This window comes from Ipomoea nil, unplaced genomic scaffold (genome assembly GCF_001879475.1).
Source record: "Ipomoea nil cultivar Tokyo-kokei standard unplaced genomic scaffold, Asagao_1.1 scaffold0805, whole genome shotgun sequence".
NCBI classification, from domain to species: domain Eukaryota; kingdom Viridiplantae; phylum Streptophyta; class Magnoliopsida; order Solanales; family Convolvulaceae; genus Ipomoea; species Ipomoea nil.
Genome location: NW_017617233.1, coordinates 1,732,940 through 1,751,407, shown reverse-complemented (window position 1 = coordinate 1,751,407; position 18,468 = coordinate 1,732,940). Strand labels below are relative to the sequence as shown.

General features: G+C 37.0%; 2 protein-coding genes and 1 long non-coding RNA gene across 7 annotated transcripts; 1 reads left to right on the top strand and 2 right to left on the bottom strand.

Moving 5' to 3' along the window:
* Positions 1-2,259: 2,259 nt before the first annotated feature.
* On the bottom strand, positions 2,260-17,647 carry LOC109177740. 2 transcript variants are annotated; one of them, XM_019327178.1, is made up of 6 exons: positions 17,632-17,647; positions 5,431-5,763; positions 4,492-4,661; positions 3,821-3,893; positions 2,762-2,831; positions 2,260-2,670 (listed from the first exon to the last, which is right to left on the bottom strand). In XM_019327178.1, exons 2-6 carry the CDS (start codon positions 5,720-5,722, stop codon positions 2,559-2,561), a joined length of 717 nt encoding a protein of 238 aa, XP_019182723.1. In that variant the 5' UTR covers positions 5,723-5,763; positions 17,632-17,647; the 3' UTR covers positions 2,260-2,558. The 2 variants fall into 2 exon arrangements, with proteins under 2 accessions (XP_019182723.1, XP_019182722.1); XM_019327177.1 differs by lacking the exon at positions 17,632-17,647 and having other exon boundaries at positions 5,431-5,866.
* LOC109177735 (zinc finger CCCH domain-containing protein 44-like) lies at positions 6,724-14,921 on the bottom strand. Of its 3 annotated transcripts, none has more exons than XM_019327171.1 (5): positions 14,394-14,921; positions 14,154-14,233; positions 13,218-13,405; positions 8,504-9,023; positions 6,724-8,473 (listed from the first exon to the last, which is right to left on the bottom strand). In XM_019327171.1, exons 1-5 carry the CDS (start codon positions 14,651-14,653, stop codon positions 7,326-7,328), a joined length of 2,196 nt encoding a protein of 731 aa, XP_019182716.1. In that variant the 5' UTR covers positions 14,654-14,921; the 3' UTR covers positions 6,724-7,325. The 3 variants fall into 3 exon arrangements, with proteins under 3 accessions (XP_019182716.1, XP_019182717.1, XP_019182715.1); XM_019327172.1 differs by having other exon boundaries at positions 6,724-8,443; positions 8,534-9,023; positions 14,394-14,920; XM_019327170.1 differs by having other exon boundaries at positions 6,724-9,023.
* On the top strand, positions 15,409-17,226 carry LOC109177741. Of its 2 annotated transcripts, none has more exons than XR_002053623.1 (2): positions 15,409-15,622; positions 16,022-17,226. It is a non-coding gene; the product is annotated as an uncharacterized LOC109177741 (long non-coding RNA). The 2 variants fall into 2 exon arrangements; XR_002053624.1 differs by having other exon boundaries at positions 15,428-15,606.
* Positions 17,648-18,468: the final 821 nt, after the last annotated feature.

Genomic DNA, 18,468 nt, shown 5'->3' with positions numbered 1-18,468 from the left:
TAATCCGAATTTAAAAATTAAATTGCCAATAAGATGGAATGAAACTCATTTTTAATTAGGGAATGAAATATTGAATTGAAAAGGTAATCAAATCACATAGTTGTGTTTTCAAAAGTTTTCAACCAAACACTAACTATGATTTTGATTCACATTCCTATTGTACCAAACACACCCATAAATTAGCTAATGGTTAAAAAAGTTTTCTAGTGTAATTATTATTATTATTTAATTCTAACATTGATTATTGATTATTGATGTTATTACTACGGCAAAGAATCATAATTGAAATGGTGGGTGACAATCTCTCGTGATGACAGCTCTCTCCCAACCACTTGTGATTTGTGAACGTCTACAAAATTGAGGTGCGTAGGTTGTCTACTACACATTTAGATTTTGAAACGTTAAAGCTTAATAAATCATAATGTGCCGCTTTACAAAATATTATACAAAGATTCCCTTTCTTGGCCTCGAAAATGATGATCAAGTGAGTAAAACATAATTCCCATACTTAAAGGTCACAAGTTTGTTTCTTGTCAAGACCGCCTTGGTCAAGTTCATTGCACGAGATTTTTCAAGTGTGGTATACTTTTCATGTGTGGTTTGCGAGTTATTAGAGATAAACAAAATTTGCATGGTGCACACCTCCAAGTAGTGACTACAGGTTTCTATCGTCACTCCAATTGGGCCATCCAATTCAAAAAATACAATTAAACTCCTAAATAACACAAAATCATACAATTGAACATAAAATGACATGTTTACCACTTTACTCCGTATTTGCTGACATAGCAATTACCTTAAAAATTATTTATTTTAATAATTTTAAATAAAAATTAAAAAAAAAATTTAAAAAAAAAAAAAAAAAAAAAACACCCCCCAGCCCCTACCATCTTCGTCTCCGCTGGGGATTGGGGTTGGTTTTTAATTATATTTTATTTTATTTAAAATTAATTAAAAATTATTTTTTAATAAAGTAACCGTCACATCAATAAATAACGGGTAAATAGTAACTTTAGATTCAATGGTGTGATTTTACATTGTTCAGAGATCCAATTGTAGTTTCACGTGTACTTCAATATCCTATTTCACGAGCATACATTGTACCCTCGAATGTGGAATCTACTTCAATCTGGGGGCAATTCTACGCTATTCACTACTCACTAGGTTCCCACTTCAAGCAAAAGTCGTTAACACAATAAAGAACATGTTATGCTATATATGTTACCATTTGACTAATGTGATACATATATGTTTTACAAGTTGTATATAACAAGTTGTACCACATTGTATTAACCCTTAATATCGGTACAAGTTGTTCTTCATCATTGTACAATTTGATTTGTACAGATGATCCAACTTGGGGGAGGTGGGGAGACCTAGAATCGCCCAAAAATTTGAACGGTAAACAGTTAAGATCTATTAACTTAAGAAAATGATAAGTGTAACTCCTGCCACTTGTCTGAATTTTATTGGGGAAACAGAAAACAAATGAATCAAAGCATGCCACATCAGCAGAGTAAAAAGTGGGAGTATGTGTAGTATTTATTCATTAACTTACCAGAATTGCAGATGGATGGCTCAGCATTGGCTCCAAGAACCACGGCAGAACTGAGCGTTTTCTTGCGTTACATTCACACACTGCATGAACAACACATTCTTGAACAATGAGCACAAGAACAATAACGTCGGTAAGACCAAATGAACTTCTAACTTCTATTATGTACTTACCGAGCAAGAGTGAGCAAGTAACCCATGTAGGGAAGCTGGTCCGGACGAGTGGATGCCCATTTAAAAAGACCCAGATTTAGCCTGTCATTGTCAACGTAAAGTGAAGAGCCCTGTTGTTGCAAGAGCTCCCACGCAACACAGAACTGAAAACAGTAATAAGATTAGCACATATCATAATAGTACTACAATAGGGCAGGCATACTTTGCCACAAGCGTGCGATCAAATCCACATCCTTGCAACCTAAAATGTACCGTCTCACAAAATAAGTCAACAACTTAACCTACACCATGAATCTGTGTCTTTATGGCAAGAAAATGTAGCTACATAGTCAACACATCTATAATGTTCATTTATTATGGGCAAAAATCACTTCAATGTGAACATGAACCAGTCACATCTTACCACTCAGATAATATGAGTTTCGAGTAATAAAAATGCATGTCGTGTTACCTCTGGGCTCTTCTGTGTACAGTATTTAAGCTGCAGAGATTGTAGATATGAACAGAATAATATCAATGGCATTGTGGGCATTTAACTTCAAAACTTTTAACATTTGAAACTATTGAGCAGAATTTGGATGGATCGTACAGGCAGATCTGGTGGCATCTGCCTCCAGTATCTGTAACAATATCAACATTGAATTAAGAGCTAACAACAAAACATTTCCCATTCCGGCCTATGTCCCAGTTCAATGCTCTAAAGATGATAGGATAAATGGACAAAATTATAGAATGTTCAAAGCCAATGGGTACATTATTCGGTCAAGTTTTAGTGTTTTTTGCATCACTGTCATTATAGTCCACTTCTTCCCATTTGGGTAATCAGCATCTCATTTTGGCCGTCGGTAAAGGATGTCATCAATGCTTTCCTTTATTCTGTTCCCTACTTTACGCAAGTTCTTGACTACCCCCATGGCAACCAGGTTTGCATTCCTAGAGAACCTGTATATTGGAAGAACATAGCGTAAGTCTGTGATACGCACAAGGAATTGGAAAATATCCGTAATCTAATGCAGATTTCAAGATATCTTGCCTGCTCAGGAATTCATCCCCAGATGAGTGAGCTGGTTTGTAAGGACGAGGCTGAGGCGTTCCAAGACCATCTTCAAGAAACAATACCACTTCTTAGTTTGAAAATGAAAATGAAAACATTATTAATGCTGCATTAAAGATGGCTAAAAGGAGTTTATGTCTAAATAACAAATGGGCGACTGAGAAAATGAATAACTAAATAATTTCCAACAGACTCTTCTGAACGAAGTCATTTGCAAAAGACTCAATGAACCTCGGGATGGAGCCCAATTTAAACAAGCCACTACCACAAACAAGTAGCAAAATGACATCACCAATTATGTCTCCCTAAAGTCCCCAGTATTGAAACATTGGCAAAAGAATGCAGAAGTGCCCTCCACTAATCTGGCCCAGACCAAGTTTTGGGAAAACAACTAATCATGCCCCGCTATAAAGAAACATTGCCTTGTTATTCTCCCCTTTTTTTAATTCTGACATTAACCCTTCATTTGCAGAGTGATTCTTTTTCAAATAACTCACTCCCACATCAGTATTATTTTTGGCTTGAGTGATTTATTTCTGAAATATCTCCATATTCTCCCCTTAGTGTGGATGCTCTAAATTGATTTTTTTTAGGGGGGGTGGGGGGTGGTGGTGGTCTGGTAAACTTCATAATCCATAAAAAGATCAGAACAAATGCAGTGAAAACTGTTTCTTCAACTACCTAATTTAGATGACCATAACAACAGTTGACAATTTTTTGTCACAAAATACTGCTGTTATATACTTATATTGGAAGGAAAGAGTCACAACATAAATCCAAAAGGTGAAAACCTTAACCCCACTCTAAATTATAAAATCCTGAGGTCAATTACCCAGTTGTGCATATAAATAGTATTCAATCTCAATCTAGACCCTATCCAGGGAGTAACTACTGCATATTTTCCATCATAAAGCTATAAAATTAGAACAGTCGATAGATTAAAGGTACCCTTTTTCTTGTGAGTTTAGGTTGCTAAAACTAATCAAGTCCAGTGGGAAACCACTCGACCCATAATATATTGGGTGACATAAGATATACCTTCCCGATTATGAGCATGGACAGGAGGATTAGGAACATGACTCGCTGGAACAGTTCTTTTATCAAGTAGAATCTGTGCAAAGGCTTAATAATGTTAGAAAGAGGAAACTTGAGGAACAGGAAGCAAAAATTAAGGGCCCACAGGCAAAAAAATGAATACATGAAACAAGAATAAGCCAGCCAAGAAAAGTATTTTATAATTATCTAGGTAGCATGGAAATGGAAAACGAGCATTGCATGATAAAAACACCATGGAAATGTTTAAAAAATTAAAATATATAAAATACAATTATACAAGTGTGTATTTGAAAATACTTTTTCTTTAAATATGCATAGATATTAATTGTTTACCAGTATCTGTGTTTCTATTTTTTATTTTTAAAGTTACGGAAACGATCTTGAAGCGTTTTATGGAGTTATCGAAATTCTTGTTAGGAGACATTTACAAAACGGGTAAACACTTCCGTGCATCATAGATAAATATTGTCTAATGGAGTACATGATTAGTTCCTATACAGAAAATCAAGCATGAGAGTTATACCAGCAATGATCATAACTGATATCATGTAAACAAGCAATGCTTTTGAAGAAATGATGTACATGAGCACATCACTTCATTAAACGTCACATGTAGCCAGGAATGAGATAGAAAAGGAGCAGAAAATGCTAACCTCAAGGCCAACACAGGCTGGTAATTCAGTTTGTGTTTCTTGCCCATCAGTTGGATGAGAATTTTGATCCGAGTAAACAGAATAACCAATGCAAGCATATCTGAAATCCGTAAGACTCCTGCCCTCTTTAGAAGCTTCTGCCTCTGATTCTCCAACAATGTATCGAGGTACTGGTCATCCAATGTGGAAATGTATTAGCAAACAGCAATAAAATATAAACTTACAAACAGGCAAGTAGCAAATAAATACCAGGCAACTAAGGAGAATCCTAGTTCAAGAAACCTGGCAGATTAAGCCCAGAGGTCCTCTTTCACATTTCCTTATTATAGGAAAAATAAAAGGTTCTCACAATCTGATATCAAAAATTAACAAGTCTCTTTGGCTTAATATCTTGTAATGATAAATCAACATTGCCCAGCATGCCAATTTCAGTAAGCCATTATAACCATTCATCCAATTAAAAACTTTTACAATTCTTGCCCACGAGGCAAAATTCCCTCACCCCATGCCGCCACATCCCGGCCTAACATGGAGGGTTAAATCACGGTTACTCAGCAGCCCATTAGGTAAGAGGAGCAAATCCTGGTGCCACAAGGAGCCCACCATTTACCACCCAGGAACCATATGAGCTACCCGCAAACATTTACAATTCTTATCCAACTAAAGGCAAACCAAGTTTGAAGGTTTAGCAAAAGGACATCAAGAAACAAAGCCCAGACCTCAGAAACAGTGTACATCACCTCAAAGCTGACATTTAGGCATTAAACAGTAGATGAAAACCAGAACTTATAAACTAAACAATTGCGCTGTAATTCATTTACTACAAATACCGAATAAAACCAATAGCGAAATGATCTAAACGATCGGAAATGGTAAAATTGGACGAATAAAAAGAGCAAGTTGCAATCAATAATAAACAGACAATCAAACGAAACTTACCTTGGGGAAAGGAACGAGTGATGCCCACGCAGAGGGGATTGCGAGACTTGGACTTGAGGGTTGAGGAATAATACAAACATCCTTTGCACGATTTTCCTTTGTTCTTGGAAGACGGCGATTGCAATGATGGGGCATCGGAAGAAGAAGAAGAAGAAGAAGCTGATCCTTCAACTCCGCCGTCTTTGACTAGGTTTACGGCGTCGTTTTCACCGCCTTCGCCGCCGATGCGTCGGTTAGTCGTCGGTATTATTGTCTCGTCTCCGCCGGGCTGGTCCAATTTGTCTTCACCCATCACCACCCCTCTCCTCCGCTGTCTCTCTCTCTCTCTCTCGCTGATAGAAATGTAGAATTAGGATTTTCCTGTGGCGGTGTGTCCTGTTCTGTTATTCTGATTTTGAGATTTTTTTTTCGTATGAAAACCGAAAGCCCACTGTAGATTTCGGCAGCCGATTTATAAGTTGTGGTGATGTTACAAAGACTTTGGCTCGATTTGAGAATAAGGTGAAATTAGAGTCATTAAAATGAATCAAAATTTAATTTATAATTGTAAAGGTATATCGCGCCAAGCATCTTGTGCTCATATGACATCTGGGTTAAACTCTTATATGAGAGGTTGTGAGTTTGAGCTTTAGTGGGGGCGTTATTGACTCTAACCGCACATCTGCCTTCATTAATTTATGCTCATCTCACTTATACACTGATAAATAACTTACTCTATAAATAGTTAAAAAAAAAAAAAAAAAAAAAAAAACTCTTTGCTCTCTCCTATCTTTACTATCTTGATCAATAGTAACAAAGAAATAAGACCTTATTGTCGATTCAATTTTTACCATCAAAATGATAATTTTTTTTCTTAGAAAATGAGGAAAACCCCCACCTTGTAACCTTGCCAACAAGGGACCACAAGTAGATAAACTATGTTAAGTTATCCATAATTGACCAGTACAAACCAAAAAGGACAATAAACTGCTCACACTAAAAGTTAAACTTTAAACTTTGTGATTACCAAGCCAATAGTCTAATTCATTATTCTCTTAGTTTAGTGCCACGTTCGGCCAATTTAATTGCTCATTCTCATAATCACTACCATAACTCTCTCTCCCTATCATGGATCATTTTCTATCCAACCTGACCAACAATATCACCACACAAGATAGAGAGGAAAGCGACTTCACGCCTCTATCATCTGTATAATGTTCATTCTTTGCTGACATATATCACCTTGAGTTTTAACAAAAGCATTTTACTCACAATTGTCTTTTAGGTACCCAAAGAAGAAGAAGAGTCAAGAGCGGCAGCACAAACACAGTGAACCTTTCAACATGGAAAGAATACATCTCCAGTATCATACAAAGAATACATATCCTGTTCCATATACATGCACACCATCATTAATACATAAAGTCTTCCAAGGTTACAGTCTTACAGACATATCTGCTAAATGGACATAAAGGGGCACTGCTTCCCTATCCCCCCACCAAGTCAACCAGCAAAATTATTTCCAGAAAATTGTTGCTTTATGCCCCACATAGCTAGCTGCACATTTTTCCAGTTAAATACAATTACAACATTAGTTACAAGAACAACAACTTACTCTCAAAAAATAGATTGTGCCCAGAAATCTAAAAGCAATTGTTGATGAATTGTTCCTTCATGGAGGTAGGTAGTAGAAGATAGTTGAATAGCATCTAAATCACTTCATACTGCACAAAGGTACAACTCCTCTTTGAGAAGTGCAGTCTCTTGGACGGACCAGGATACATCTCTCTACACCACCCTCTCTCTATTGGCTGGATTCCCAGGGTGGTTATCTTTCTCCCTCACTGCTTGTACACAAAAGTTATTCCCAGACCTCTTTAAAGGATCAAAAGCATCAGTTGACCTCCACATGCACTTCATCTGTCATGATGGAGTGAACCAAGGGGGACGTTTTTTGCAGGATCAGGCATAGGGTTTAGCTCCTCGAAGAAGTTGAAGTATTCATTCTTGCACCTTGGTATTGTTTCCTTGCTGCATCTCAAGGCTGAAGCTGGTGAGCCCAAGCCACTTTGAGATTCCAGAGCATCCACTTCAGCTAACAGATCAGATACTGATTCCTCATCCAGAGTAGTGAACTCAATTGGCTGCCAGTTGGATACATTTGTGATAAGATGAGGTGGAGAGGAAGTAGTAAGATGGTCGGTATTTGAAGTAGGAGTGGCAACATGATCACCCACTGTTTTCAGTGGTGGATTAGAGACTAGACCGGAATCCCATTCATTAATAACTAGACTAGAAGCACTGCTCCAGCTTCTGCCAGAGTCTTGAACAGGAACATTTGAAGTTGAGTGTTCCTTGGTTTCTGTTGTCCGACCACACATATCTTCGCCACTCGGTGAAGGACTCGACACATCACGGATAATATTAGAACGTTGAATAGGAAAACCTGAAGACAAGGAAAGCAATTCTTCTGCAGCTTGAACTTCCCAGCTCTTATCACTTCCCTTTGGTGTATGGTTGAGGAGAGCTGTGAAATTCATTCTGCCATTCTGCTCAGGCGGTTCAGTTTTGGGAACTGAAGCAAAATGAGTGACAGAGTGCATAGGTTTTGAAGTTGTTATTGGTAAGGATTCCCAGTTTTGTCCAGATGATTGAACCGCACAGCTCTTAGAATTAGAGTGCATCTCATGGCCCTGAACTACAGTTACCTGAATGCTTCCACATGAGTTCTGATTTCCGTGCCCTGAAAAAGAATGAAATCTACCACCTTCGAAGCCTTTTTCAAGCGGTGTGACACCTACATGCATCTTTACTTGACTGGATAAATGAAGCGGGCTATGTTCTTGGGATTTGTCAGAAAGAGAAGTATTACCCTTCAACAAATCCAAGAAAGAATGGGTACCTGACTCATGCGTCCGTACATTTTCATTGCTAACATTCGAACAGACCTTTTCAGCACCTTGAGGCAGGAGGATTTTTGTCTGTTTACTTTCACTCACTGTTCCACTAGAACTGTCATGCAACCCAAAACTGCCTTTGTTATCTGACACTGCTCCAAAACTGTCTTTGTTATCTGACACTGCTCCAAAACTGCCTTTGTTATCTGACACTGCTCCAAAACTGCCTTTGTTATCTGACACTGCTCCAAGCCCCGAAGACTGGACTGCTACATTACCCGTGATTTGAGAAGATTTTTGGGACAGTTGATGCAATACATCAGTTAAAAGTACTGATTGATCATGTTCATCATTTTTCCATACCTTCAGATCAGGTGGGAAGAATCCTCCATTACTCCACCCCCTCAATTGACTCATTGAAAATGGTCCCTGTATTTTACCAGTAGGATCACGGTAATACCAAATCTTTTCTGTTTCACTATTATCAGCAGATGTTACATTCTCCGTGGAAAGAGGTGCAATTGCAGTTTCAGATCCGCCTCTAACCTCTGCCAGATCTACCCGACCACCAACCACTGAGCCAATAGATGCTTCATTGACAAGACGTTTGGCTTGAATAAGCTCATTTAAAGTTAATGATAGCTTTCCTTTTAAATCAATCCAGTATACTTTGAAAAGATACTCCCATGTAGTTATGTCATCAAAGTCTACTTGAACCTGCATAAATTGATACATGATAAATGGAAGCACTAAATAAAACCTCATTTCCACTTTGTGATGGAATAAAACCAATGAATGCATGATAGTATCACATAAAGTTGCCTATAACACACACAAAAACACTAATTAAAAAATCTGTATATTTTTCTTCTTTAACATCTTATCTAAAGGCTGGCAATATCCATAAAGAGTAATTTTGGGAAAACTAACTGAAATAAGAGTCCATTTGGAAACTTGAAAAATGCTTTCTGAAAAATATTTTCAAGAAAACAACTCATTTCAAGAAAATATTTTCAACCTCTGGTATTTGGCTAAAAGTCAAGAAAAAATATTAATTTTTTTAATAATGATAATAATAATTGTAACAGAATAAAGTTCCATGTTCTAACATAACCAATAAACTCTCCTACTCCAACTTATAGTATGATTTTATTTATATCAAAATGAAGTTATAAATTAAAATTTATATAAACAAGCCAAGTAAGGGTCGGATTTTTGTTGTTTGGACTGGCCTATCCCGAGCCAAATGATGAAATGAACTACAAAAATTGGAAGGAAAAAAAAAAAACCAAAAACAAAAACAAAAACAAAACTTAACTTCTAAAAACGGGCTATGGGCGGGGACAAGAATTTTATTGTTTAGCCTCGCCACCCTAATTGAATTTTAACCGGGCCAACTTGGTCCAGTCCAAATAGCAACTGGGCAGGTGGTTGACCAGCCCGCTCGATTGAAAACAATTAAAGTGAGGGAAAGAGAGAAAGGTGAGTGTAGGAGAGATCCAGATAATGTTGCCTGAGTAAAAATGTCGGAAGACATTTTCTACCAAAATGAGTCTTTTATGTTGATTTCATTTTTCATGCATAGCCAAACACTGAAAAATTCGGAAAATGACTTCCAGGAGCCATTTTCCGGATTTCCAAACAAGCCCTAAGAATAAGTAACAGACTGCTAAAATTCATACCAGAGGAAAGAAAATATGGTAATGTATGGTAGTCATGCTTGGGAAAATCCTTAAAATGCAATCCTTCAAACAAAATAAAGAAAATAACCCTAACCCCTCTCTCTCTCACACACTAGTCAAAAGAGAGTCCTTTAGCTCTTTAAGTGATGAAGCATAGCAATTGATCAGAACAGATTTGATCGAACAAAGCACTCGAAAACTGATTGTTTTATCTTTGGTTTCATCAGAAGCGATATAGCAAAAAGTGCTAATAATACAAGTTGTCTGGTAAAAACTATACCCTCAAATTTAAGGGTGAGAGCTGACTGGGATAACTTCCTTAGACCTCATTTGGGACAACTTTTGGAGCAGTAGAAGTGTTACTTTGCTCCAAATACCAGAAAAGGGATGTTTGGACACTTTGTGTCTGGGGCAATCAAACACAAAGTTGTGACTGTCTATGGTAATTGTCCCACTGGACCCTTAACAATCAGGGGCGTTTGGAGGAATTTTCTCCAAAACACCCCCATAACATTAATTAAAAAATAAAAATAATAATTGGTCACTCTCTTTGATCTCCAATGTGATGCTGGAAACTTGAGTGCTGCAGTGGCACTAATTGACAACTGAATTTGGGATCATAAAGCTCCCTTTAGCAAAAATGGGTGATGTGAACTTCTCACATCGCCCATTTTTGCTGCAATTTTTTCTCTTTTTTTAAAAAAAAAATATATATAGTTTTATTAAAACTGATGACTTAATGACTTAATTAATATAATAATGAAGTTATTATTTATGGAAATAATTAAATAAATATTTTTTAAAATGTTCAAATAAAATTTAATGGATGAGTGTTAAAAATAATTTTATATGAATGTCCTTATCGGTCATTTAGCATTTCAATCTCACCGCTATCATCATTCTTTTTAAACTAACACCATTTTCACAATTCTAACCACTCTAACCTCTACAGTTCCAATTTAATCACCACTCCAATTTGACTATCATCGTTCTAACCACTCTAATCTCACCGCTCACCCAAAAGGAGCCTTAGTTAATTGAGCAATTTCCAAAGGTCAAATAGTTCAAGAGAAGATAAGAGTTGCATTGAGTGAAGAAGAGTGACTTGGTTGTTTGATTAGGGCCATGATCACCAGAGAGAGCAAATTTATCTAAGATGGACTAGTCTAGTTATATGAGCATGATACCTAACTCCTTTATGCTAGGAAATCATGAGGAAGTTTTGAGTCCATTCTTCCTCCAAGGTCGAAAGGTACCCAAACAAATGTGTAGCCTCCCATTGGTACTTACTTGATAGTCCTTGTGCTAAATATGTTGTACCACCCCAATAATTTCCATTCCAAACTCACATGGGTTTTCTTAAGGGCAAATGACTGAAATGGGAAGGAAAGAAAAGGCAATGACAAAAATAGAAAGCTTTTTTAAAATGTACAATGTTGGGAAAAACTCTGTCGCAAATGAGTTTCTTCGCTAAAATACGAGAAACGCATTTGGTCAATCATCGTCGTTTCTTGTATTTATACTAAAAACACGCATATCCGACAAGCGTTTCTTGTATTTTAGCGAAAAAGAAATGAATTTTTAAGAAACTCATTTGTGACTTGCGTTTCTCACAAGAAACACGTCCCAAATGAGTTTTTCCCAATATTGTACATTTTTAAAAAAACTTCCTATTTTTTTCATTACCTAATGAAAGTTGCCCATTTCAGTCATTGACCCGTTTTCTTAATAAATCAAGAATAGTAGACTTCCTGGTGAAATGGTGAAAACTTTGATATTCATAGACCTTTTAACTTATATCCACTCTAGAGAGTATCCAAAGACCTTTTGTTTCACTCATGATGCTATTCCAAATTTAAGAACCATGGTGACTTGAGACGGAACTAGGGGACCAATGTTAACTAAATTGATGCAACATGTGTAAATTGTAATCTATGGCATTAGAATATGCATTTATGTGATTGTAAGCAAGGTTTTTTAAAGCGAAAAATGCACCAAAGCAACGAGGCTCTACCTCCGCTTTAAAGCGCAAAGCGAAGCATTGCTTTTGTATTTAAAGCAACACAAACTGGCAAAATTAAATTTTATAATCTAGAATGATACATAAATGATTTGTAATCAATTTTTATAACATATTATAATTGGCATCATCATTATATAACAATACAAGCATATTGCTCCATTAATCACTGATGTATATTTTCATTAGCATCCTTAATAATCAATGTATAAATTCATTAACATAATAAAATTATTTATTACCATAATATTCCATTATCCATCCATCATTTGCATTTATCTCATCACAAGCATCATATTGAATGCATTAATTAATTATTAATTAATTAAGGATAATACATCAATTAATTAAGGTTTAATGTATTAAAAAAAACAGCATTGCTTAGAGCTTAGGGAATCCCACTGCCCAAGTTAATTAAATACATAGAGTATTTATTAATTAAGATTTACTTCTAGAGGTAGAAAAAAAAAGGGATAAAAAGATCTTGCTTAGTGCCCAAAGAGAGAAGAGCATGTGAGAGAAAGTATGATTAAACAGGAAGAGTTGAGTGTCATCTTCTTCTTCCCCAATTGTTGGTGTCTTCTTCCTCCACCCACCCAAAAAAAAGGGGAGTAATAAACAATTCGCCAATTCGGCAAAAGAAGAAGAAGAAGAAAAACACACTTGCAATTTGTAGGCTTGAGAGATCAATAAAGGATGAGGCAATTCTAGGGAACTGCAAGATTGTTGGCTGCCTATAAGTATATATCAGAGGCTTTGAAGTTTGACCATATGCAATTCTCAGGCTTGGCAGTGTCATTGCAGCTGGGATAAGGTGTTTTGTACCCACATTTAGGGTTGCACTTTCTGCATTGCTTGCTTTGGAGTGAAGCAATCGCTTTGGTCCACTTCCATACATTTCAGCAATACACTGAAGTGGAGCACAATCTCATTGCCCGCATTTGCTTAATCGCTTAAGCGACGGAGCGACCACGTGACAATCATGATTGTAAGCTTCAAAATAGCATGCATGAACATGCTATTTTCATAATCAAACATTAACATATCATTGTGAATCATATATGCATAATAAAGCAGTTAAAAACTGTTTCTGTGGTGGACCTATCCAGCCTGCGATTTATAACATACTCAGAGAACGGGAACAATTTTCATGCACGTAGAGCAGAAACCATCATGATGTGCTCAGATAAAAGGGAAAAGTGTGCATACCTTCTCCTTATTCGCTTCATCTTTATTTTCAATCAGCATGATAGTTTTCATGCACATAGAGCAAAATCCTTTGTTTCCTCTAACACACGCGTAATCAGCATTTTTAGTGCAACCCTTGCACAATGAATATGTACAAGTGTAGCACATATAGTGTGAAGCCTTCTGACACACACTGCATATATGCCAACCTAAAAGTAGCAGTAATATCAATTTCTTAACCCACACAAAACTACAATTCTTAAGTGAAAGATCAGGCAATAATCCATTATAGAAAGACATCTGACCAAAGAACAAAAAACGGGTGGCCACTTCAGGCTATTGAGATATATCAAATGGCTTATGGTTCATTAAGCAAATTGGCTCATGATTGGGAAGCACAAAACAACAGCCGTCATGCACTCATGCATCACTAAATTTATTAAAACACAAAATGGTTAATCAACTGACACTAGTGTGATGACACCGGTTTCCACTGCCAATCTTCTTTAATTTATTTCTTCAGAATTTGAGCTACGTAAGCCCTAATTAACCTATCTACGATCTATCATTGATCTATCTAGCTGTTTATGTCGTTCTTTTAGCTCTCCTCAATCCCTTTCTATGGTAACAATATTTTAACCCTAGAAAAGGATTGAGGAGAGCTAAAAGAACAACATCAACAACTAGATAGATCAATGAAAGTTAATTGGGGCACACATAGCTGAAATCCCGAAGAAATAACTCAAAAAAAGAATGGCAGCGGAACCCAGTATCATCACACTAGTGTTAGTTGTTACAACACCTGAAGGGTCCATCCTAATAACAGCTATCAAGCATTCAAGCTCCATGAGTCGAAATACTTCAAACCACAAAGATTGAAAGTTTAGCAATAAAATGCATTAGAAATGGCAAAATCAATGCATATAAGTGAAGCGGATGTGAGAAATGACGGCATACCGCAATTCCACTTAGCCTTAGAGGAGAAATATGACTCGTCCCGCTTAATACAAGACGGATGGTATGCTTTTGGGCAGCCCCTAACCAGAAACAAGACAATTTGGTATAAGTTGGGGGAAAACCAGACTGTAAAAACCATCCTCCGTGCTAATTTAGGGCAGAAAATGGTGGTACCAAGCCCTGAATTAGACGAAGAAACAAGACTAAATACAGAAGACTACAACTACAAGCTCCACTCACTTGCGATCGCACAGCACGAGAGAGCCGCCATCGAAGCATATAAAGCAAACGTCCTCCTCCTCCAATACCTTCCTCGGTGGTTGAGGCTTCGGCGTAACCTGCCCCCGCGGCGGCCGGCCACGCTTCCGCTTCTCCGAGCCGCCGGAAGTCCTCGCGACTCCCACAGCAACAGCAGACGCCGCCGCCGCCGCGTCTCCTCCAACGACCACAGCATCGCCGGCCACCACCACCGCCGCCGCCGCCGGCTGCAAGGTATCCATATCCCCGGACAGAGATTCAGTTCCGAACCCTAGAATCCCGGTGTACCAACCGTATCGCGGTCAACAAGGCTTGACTTTGAGCTCTCCTCCTCCTTGCACGCAACCCGCACCGCTCCCAGCTGGAAGAGAAATCGGAGAGGTGTCAGAAAACCTAGATTGTTGTGAATTGCGTTGGTTCCGTGTTCTTTATGGAGTTGCCAGATCATTGACCGCCCTGCAACGGCGTCGTTTGAAGGGGCACACCTAGCAAAAAAAGTTTGAGACGAAAGAAAGGCTGAAAGGGCACGGGTATTAAAAGTTGTGACCAATAAATGCAGCCGACTACTGGCGACTGGTGAAAGTCAAAAAAAAAATTTTGGAAAAAGTTTGCTCCGTTCCCACGAATCGAACCACTTTCCTTTGACTGAACCGACCATCTTAGCCAACCAAATCACACCACGCTCACCTTTTTTTCTCGTATAAACGAGAAAAACTTGTAATTGTTAAGCATATAGCCATTAATTTAACTATCAGTTAAGTTTTTAGTTGAGATAAAATACATATTTTAATTTGATATCAGAGTTAAATTAAACTTTAGTTGAATAATTACTAAATTTTATGTTCAGATGCATCTCTGTGACTTCTCTTTTAAAACAATCATAAAAAAATAAAAAGTATATAACAGATATTATCTTGTAATAGAATCGAATTGTTCCAGTACATTTCTTCTCAAAAAAACAAAGAAGATATCAAATATATTCCTCAATGAATCGCATAATTCTTGTCCACCCTCCCCCAATATCTTCACCCAAAACCGCACCTTTACGCCACTCTGTCACCACTTTCATCACTGTATATATGTCGGCTTTGAACTTGGAAGCTCTTTTAATGGCGATGAAGCTGATGGATGATCTATTGATCTTCCCAGGGCTCACTGCTCCTGCTAGTTCTTATCTTGAAGAGCTTGATTGGCAGTATGTTTCCGGTCTGGTTAGTATATATTTATGTTTGTTTTGGAATTCTTTATTTGTGTTTGAGTACTACGATTTCAATTTCAAGATTGCATTTTTATGGTTTTAGCCGGCAGTTCTTATAAATCCACGAATATATATACTGTAAATTAGTCATGATGAGCTCTGATCCCAAATGATTTAACAGATTATGAAATTTTTCTAATTATGTTATTGAATAAACAATGATCTTGAATAGGCTTATTATGCATCCATTATTTGGGCTACTTCAGAATACTGTTTCATCACCTGGGAGTGGAATCTTTGGCCATGGTCTACTTGTTAATACATTTCTGGTGTTATCCTCTTTGAGGAGACACTCTATCAGTCCACTAGATGGCAAAAAAATGGTTGATGCTTACTTGTACTCATTCAGCAGGGTCTGGTTCTCTTGGAGAGAGATGAATTCTGCTAATAATGCTTATTGCTGGATGATGATGGAAAACTACAGGGTCCAGTTCTCTTGGCTGGTTCAAACAATATAATGAATCTTGGTTTCAAGGTCTTGATTATGGCCTTGGTTCCTGCTATGCTGCTTACTACCATCTAGGTGCCCGCCTTTCTCCTCGTTGTTTGAGTGACAAGGGAAACTCATAACCACTATCCGAGGATGTGGGTTGGGTAAATCCAATTTTGTAACCCTAGCAGGTAAAGGACCAGAACCTAAGTTGCCCGTAACTAGCTCAAATCAAGAAGGCCTACTGAGGTCGACCTTTCTCCTCTTTTTGAAGTTATAGAATGTGGTTCCAAGATGGGTTCTTTTCATTCTTTCTCTGCATACTCAAAGGCATGTATGGTGAGCATTCGGAACCACAAGATGGGTTCTTTTTTTTTCGGTGACGTGGGAAACCAACAGCTATTACCCGAAAGTGTGTAAATCCCGTCTTGTGACCCTAGTCGACAAAAAATCTCCTTCCCATTGGTCCCTCTACACTTGCAGTTAAGGAAGCAGCATGGGGTGGTCTTGCTCACTATGCTGCCACTTCCCAGTTCCCAAATGACTTTGAATACAATAAAACATCATAAGAATAAACTGTTTCTTATTCTAGTCAAATGAGAGTCAGCTAGAGCTTTTGTGTCTATTATTGTAGGACAATGGTTTATCCCCCATCCTGGAGCCTTGTATATTATGATGAGCATGGAATTCCAGGGCCTTCAAGGTCGCTCAAATGGCGTTGAACAATGTCTTCTTTGAAGGCATCCTCTTGAATACTAGCATGGTTACTCTTGAAGATGAGGGCAAAGACAAGGTCTGTAAAACTCACTTCCAATCTGATTAACAATTTCTTATCTTTTCTTTTATGGTGAGTAGTTTTGTTTCGTGAACTAGTTGTTTACTTTTCTTCGGTTATTCCATTTTTTTACTTATTCTGCCTGCTTAGTTCCTGGGTTGGAGTCGAAACATGCTCCTAAAGTAATGTTTTTGTGACAATTTATACCCCTACATGAAGCTCTATTGTAAGTATTAAGTATTCTATGTATTTAGGGGTGTAAATGAACCAAACTTATTCAAAATCTGCTTAACTGACATTAAAAATGATTGACTTTGGCTCATTGGTGAATTGGACTTTGAACATTGTATTTCAATCCAATTATACCCCTGTAAATATGCTTGTTGATCAACTCTAACAATTTTACATTAAAAATATATATTTGAATGTCTTGTTTTATTAGTATGTAACAATGAAGTATATATATATAGAGAGAGAATGATGGGATAAGAGCAACCACAACAGTGGTTTGTGCTTAGTTTTTGAGGAAAACATAGCTTATGTGGAGGAAAGAGAGGGAGGAGATAGAAGATTTGGGTCTGCCTGCAAGAGGTTGGTTTTTTTGTGGGTCCTGCAGGAGAGAGAAAGTGGAGAAGAGAGGCACAACCGGGCGCTGCACTGCTGCACGCGCGGGTTGTCACGTTAACTGCTTCTTTTTTTTTTCCTTTTTGCGTCAGACCTGCTTTTTATTTTTATTTTTCCCCCTCTTTTTCATTCTTCTCTCCCTCCTCTCTCTCCTAATTGACACCTCAAAAATCACTCAAAAAGAAAAACTAGTCCTATTGAGATTGATCTAACAACCTCTTTTTATAACTAATGTTTGACAAATGCTAAGAATGTATTGATGCATGACTGTAATAGCCTACAAACCATATAGTGATCCAAAACCATGTGCGACGACATGCTCATGATCTTCAAATTCGATAATCATGTTTTACTTACCTAATCACGCATTTCGGAGCACTTCATATTATTTTTCTTAAATTTATATTCAGACCTCTCAAAGTCACAATAAAACTCTCTATTATATTAATTTCATGCTCATAAATGGTTTGACATCACCATGGGTTAAAAAAATATTAATGTAATATAAAATATGCAAATAGTGTCATATCAAAAGGTAAATAAAAAATAATAATCAAACATCGTCATATTAAAATGTGAATATTATAAAGTAAATGTAAAAGGAAACTATATTGTTACTCATCGGAATTTGTTTACAAAATGTGAAATTACCCTAGTGAATGTTTGGTTCAATGAATATTTTGAGGTAATGTAACGTACTAACGTTTATGAGACTTTTAGATAATTTAGGAATGCGAGGGAAATGTGATACCCTATACTATAAACTAAGTTTGAAGATTTTGCATTATTATAGTGACCTTAAATCCCATTAAATAAACTATGAAATATGATTACCTTTAAAATATGATTCACACTTATAAGTAATATATGATTACCTTTTGAAAAATAAATAAAATATGATTCACACTTATAAGTAATATATGATTACCTTTTGAAAAATAAATAAAAATAGTTCAAAGTCTATTATTAT

Bases quoted from the DNA above. Each gene is read 5' to 3' on its own strand.
- LOC109177740 (XM_019327178.1), bottom strand. From the start codon at position 5,722: ATGGGTGAAGACAAATTGGACCAGCCCGGCGGAGACGAGACAATAATA. The intron at 4,662-5,430 runs GTAAGTTTCGTT...TTGGATGACCAG, and splicing joins CACTCGTTCCTTTCCCCAAG to TACCTCGATACATTGTTGGA. The intron at 2,832-3,820 runs GTATATCTTATG...TGTTTCTTGAAG, and splicing joins CCATGCTCATAATCGGGAAG to ATGGTCTTGGAACGCCTCAG.
- LOC109177735 (XM_019327170.1), bottom strand. From the start codon at position 14,653: ATGGATACCTTGCAGCCGGCGGCGGCGGCGGTGGTGGTGGCCGGCGAT. The intron at 14,234-14,393 runs GTGAGTGGAGCT...GTTTCTGGTTAG, and splicing joins CTCGTGCTGTGCGATCGCAA to GGGCTGCCCAAAAGCATACC. The intron at 9,024-13,217 runs GTATGCACACTT...CAATTTATGCAG, and splicing joins ATGAAGCGAATAAGGAGAAG to GTTCAAGTAGACTTTGATGA.